Source organism: Limulus polyphemus, unplaced genomic scaffold (assembly GCF_000517525.1).
Source record: "Limulus polyphemus unplaced genomic scaffold, Limulus_polyphemus-2.1.2 Scaffold371, whole genome shotgun sequence".
NCBI classification, from domain to species: domain Eukaryota; kingdom Metazoa; phylum Arthropoda; class Merostomata; order Xiphosura; family Limulidae; genus Limulus; species Limulus polyphemus.
Window position 1 is genome coordinate 393,087 of NW_013665981.1, and position 4,711 is coordinate 397,797.

The 4,711-nt window shown below is 28.2% G+C and overlaps 1 protein-coding gene across 1 annotated transcript in view; it reads right to left on the bottom strand.

The window, feature by feature from the left end:
- LOC106457763 (mitochondrial-processing peptidase subunit beta-like) overlaps positions 1 to 4,711 on the bottom strand; it is a 52,922-nt gene that overhangs the window by 4,929 nt on the left and 43,282 nt on the right. The window contains exons 10-12 of the mRNA XM_013917208.2: positions 2,033 to 2,098; positions 1,520 to 1,636; positions 754 to 811 (exon numbers count right to left, since the gene is read on the bottom strand). Of these exons, the coding sequence (XP_013772662.1) occupies positions 754 to 811; positions 1,520 to 1,636; positions 2,033 to 2,098 (241 nt within the window). The remainder of the gene's footprint in view (positions 1 to 753; positions 812 to 1,519; positions 1,637 to 2,032; positions 2,099 to 4,711) is intronic.

Sequence of the window (4,711 nt, forward strand, 5' to 3'; positions counted from 1 at the left end):
CTAGATATTAATTAAATTATAAATATATCAATTCATGTGAATATGACTGAAAAATTTCAATTTTTCTGAAAAGGTGGTGTCTATTCACTTGTGACCACGCTGTGTACAATAGTGACTATGTAATCTGATGAGTTTGTGTGGTTAATTGATCCTTTGTTTGTACAAAGTTATTTGACTTAATAAATAGTTACCTGCATACTCTGAGAGGTCTAAATGCAACTACAAAGAAATATAAAACTAAATGAAAAATCTATTAGCTTCAGCTGTAAAAATAAATAGTCTAACTGCCTGTTACAAGATGCTAAGAAAAATGGTAATTTATATTTATTTATTTTTATGATGGTTACAAGGTCAAACGAAACCCATATAGTGTTAGGGTAGAGAAAATAACAGATTATAAAATATAAAGTTTTATTGAAAATACTTTTAATAATCATTTATGAGGTTTTTAAAAAATCTGATTTTCTGTGTACAAAAGACCTGTAATATTTACTAAAAGCTTGCCAAGTTTCAGGAAAATATACTTACTACGTTAAAAGTTATAGTATGTATAGTTTCATGGTGTTTACAAGGCCTGTTGAAATGAACAAGCCTATGTGCAGAAGGTTAATCTTGAAATATTCCTGAAAACCTTTTCAATAGTAGGTGATGATAAAGAAGTTGTTTATCTGTAGTAATAAAATTAAATTTACTTTCTACAATGTTGTAACACTTTATACTATTTTTAATTTCGATATCAATACCGATACTAACCTCAATCCTGGCTTCCAACTCTGGCAGAGGAATACGTCTCCCATAACACAACATTTGTCTGAAAATTAAATAGTCATTTGATGATATGGTTGGTTAGAAATACCTTAAACATCCAATCAAAGGTAAATAATACTTTTCAAGTCACAACTTTTAAAGTAAGGACCATCTGACATAGTTCACACAAATAATATAAAATTAACATTATAAAGTATAGTAGTGATGTACTTACTGTGTTATAAGTAGTAATTACATTATTGTGCCAAAACCTCATCTAAATTGTTTTATTATATATATATATATATATATTAAGAAATAACAGGAAAAACAACTGTTGAACAGTGAGTAGCTGTCATCTTTGAATAAGTAGGTTTCTTTGGACAGGTAAAAAATCTATTTTAATAGTTAACATTATACGAAACTTAGGTATTACTTACCTCTAAATGGTTTTAAGTTTGCTTGCTGGTGAGAAGTATTTTTACAAGTTACAGCTTTTACAGTAAGAAAATTTTTATTTTCATAAATACAACCTGAATAGTTGGAATAATCTAAAATAAATTTAATTAATCAGTTATTTTAAAAGACACTAATTTATATTCATAAATAATCAATTATATTGATTAATCAAATTAGTCTTCCAGCTCTAATAAGAACCCAAAAATGCTCACACACACACACACTTATTAACTTCTAAAGTCAATTTTCAATGGTTGTCGAGTTGTTTATTTGTATTATTACATCTGTTTAAAAAGTTAACTTCAATACTGACCTTCCAATGTCTTCACATATAGGAGTGGAACCATCCAGCTGGAGCAGCATGTTTGTCTTCAACAGATTCTTGGCTCGACTGACTTCTCCTTCTGTTACACTAGTACATAGTCTCATCCTATAATAGTAAAACTAACTACATCTTTCCTTTTCACAGTGCCTTTTTAAATGTCAGTCTTTCTCAGTGAAATAGTCATGTACACATTTCAGCTTTTATTGTTTTAGTAAACCTAAACAAACTTCTGTATAGAAATCACAGTAACAGGTCTTATACTTTTCTTCTACTGGTGAATAATCTCATTTTAGGCACATGTTAAACAGTTTTTCTGGTTCTAATATTTCTAGTTTATGTACTATAATAAATGAAAGACATATTGCAAGATTATTTCATTTACTCAATATATCTCACTTTATGAATTTACCATTCAGACTACATATCAAGCAGTGCATCATCAATAGTTATTCCTAAGGTTGAAATGTACATACAGACAGTAAATCCTTATTGTACACCTACCATTCAGACTGGACATTAAAGAGCATATCCTCAAGACTCAAACCTTCAGACACAAAATATATTCCCCTGTAAAGAGAGACAAAATTCATATTTACTGTATGAGCTTTCTCCTCACCAGATTATTTAATCTCAAGTATTAATAATGCAGGTTTCAAATGTACTTTAACCCTGTTCTCAGTCACTGACCAAGAACAAAATATATGTGGAGAAAAACAAATAATAAAAATACCTAAAACAATTTATGTCAGATGTAAGTTGCACAAAAGTTCTCCAATGATATTAATAAAATTTCAATGTAAAGAATAAGTATGAAATTCCATAATTCAAATTTTTAACAGACATTGTGGCATGGTAGAAGTTACTCTTCCAATCATATTTTGCATATTTTATTACAGTTGTTTTAAAAATGATACTTTTACCATGTTTATATGTTTGATAATATATACACACACACACAAGTTACTTGACTAGCTAGCACAAACAGAAACGGACACTGGAAGGCCTTGAAAACAATTATTCTTCTGTTTAGTAGTTTCAACTTTAATAGACATTAACTTGAATATAAGTGCAACCTGCTGTCAATGGATTATGTTTATAACAGGTTTTTTTGCACCTCTAGATTAAAGTTCAAGACAGTTCACAAAGAATTATCAAATACTACTCGTTCAACTGATTTGGTGCTTACTAATAAAACAAAACTTTTTTTCTTTTTGTAAAATACTTAATTAAACTAGATACATTAGCAAATCTTTAACACTTTTCTAGTGGGATATTTAGTTCCTGTAATTGTATAAATAGATATTTTAATAAACAAGTACTTTTACGTGGTATACACAATTAAGAAAGAAATACGTTATAACCACAAAAATCGTTCAACCAAAAGACAGATAATTTCTTACCAAAAATCCTATAGAAAATCTTTATATTTAACATACCATATTAGAGATACTGAGAACTGAACACATCTTTGTTCAACAGTGTCACATTTATTAACACTCCAAACAGAATGGAATGAGCCAAGTTACATCACACTTTAGAATTGTTTCATATTAACCAGGAATATCAGGAATGAAATCAGGAAATTATATTATTCCACATCTTTTACAACCACTATGCCATATAATTTAATGCATCAATACTTAGGTCTTGTCAAGCTGATATCCCCTGATTTTTTCATTCTCACAGAAGAAATATTAAACTCCATAACACTTAGTACAAACTTTATGACTATTATCTAGTTTCTGCTTAACTTTATTTCATTGAGCAGTTTGCCAGGGCATCAAGGGCATGTTTGCAGAATAAATTTCACAATTTAGTAAAAATAGCCATTTTAACTCTATTTCCACAATTTTTTTACTTGAAAATATCTAAAAATTGATATTTTGTAAAATTTATTTAGAATAATTTGCAGCAAAAAATGTTTTTAAATGTTTAAACTTTGGTCTTTGTGCAGTGACAATGGGTATTGCAGTGATGTACAATTTCTGAGAAAGTGACTAGTAGAACTAGTGGAGAACAAATGATTCTAATGTGAAGTTTAAAAACTTGGGAACATGCCAAAAACCTGGGTTATTTTTTTATAGTATCTTTTTAGTGTTTTGTTCATGATATTTACATCCATTTTAAAACTGCATGAATATTCTTAAAAGAGAAAATGTAAGGTAAGAATGTTTATCATTAGTGAGACTGGTAAGCCAGGTGTCCTGTGACAACAAACTAATCACGTAACACAAAAGCATTTTTTATTTGGTGTATTAATAAATTTATAATTACTCAAATATCAAATACAAGAACTACTTAGTTATTGAAAAAGCTATTTATTACATAGAAATTTAACGAAAATGTAGTTGGAAAAATATCCCCTATATGTATATATCCTATACCTAGGATACAAGTGCAAATTGTGTTTCTCCAATAAATGTTTCTACTGTTCATCAGTGTTTTATGCTATTGTTGCTGTTACATAACTGCTGAAATAGGGGAAGATAAATTGCTAATATTAATAATTGATGAAAAATAAAACAAGTTAAGACCTAATTAAATATATAAAATGAAACTTTCTGATAAATAATATTTTTTTAATGGTTACTTTCTTTGTATGTAAGAGCATGGTATCAATAAACAAGAAAATAAGTATGCCATAACAATAAATAGTTTTACTGAAAAGAACTATTAGATACATTTATACAATTTTAGGCACACAATAAAACAGATACTATAAGATAAGATGAAAGGAAATATTAATGGCTGGCAGGTAATGTTGCATCAACCTTGTTTTTGTTCTCACACTTAAAACATTTAATTTATCTGTATAAAATTTGGTACTTACTTTTTACATAATACATAGTTTTTGCTTGAAAAATATATAATTTGGTTTATGTTATTTTAGTTTATGAGTTTTGTGAAATTTTGTTTTGAAACAGTTTTTAACAGCATTAAGCAATACTACAATTGGCAAAATAATGGCATACCGAAAGATTTATGTTAATTTACATGAATCAAGTTGAAATTCATTGGATATACAAAATGACAATTTCTGACAAATAATTAAAAAAAATAAATTAAATTCCTATATGAAAGGATTGTTTGTTTTTGAATTTCGCGCAAAGCTACACGAGGGCTATCTGCACTAGCCATCCCTAATTTAGCAGTGTAAGAATAGAGGGAAGGCAGCTAGTT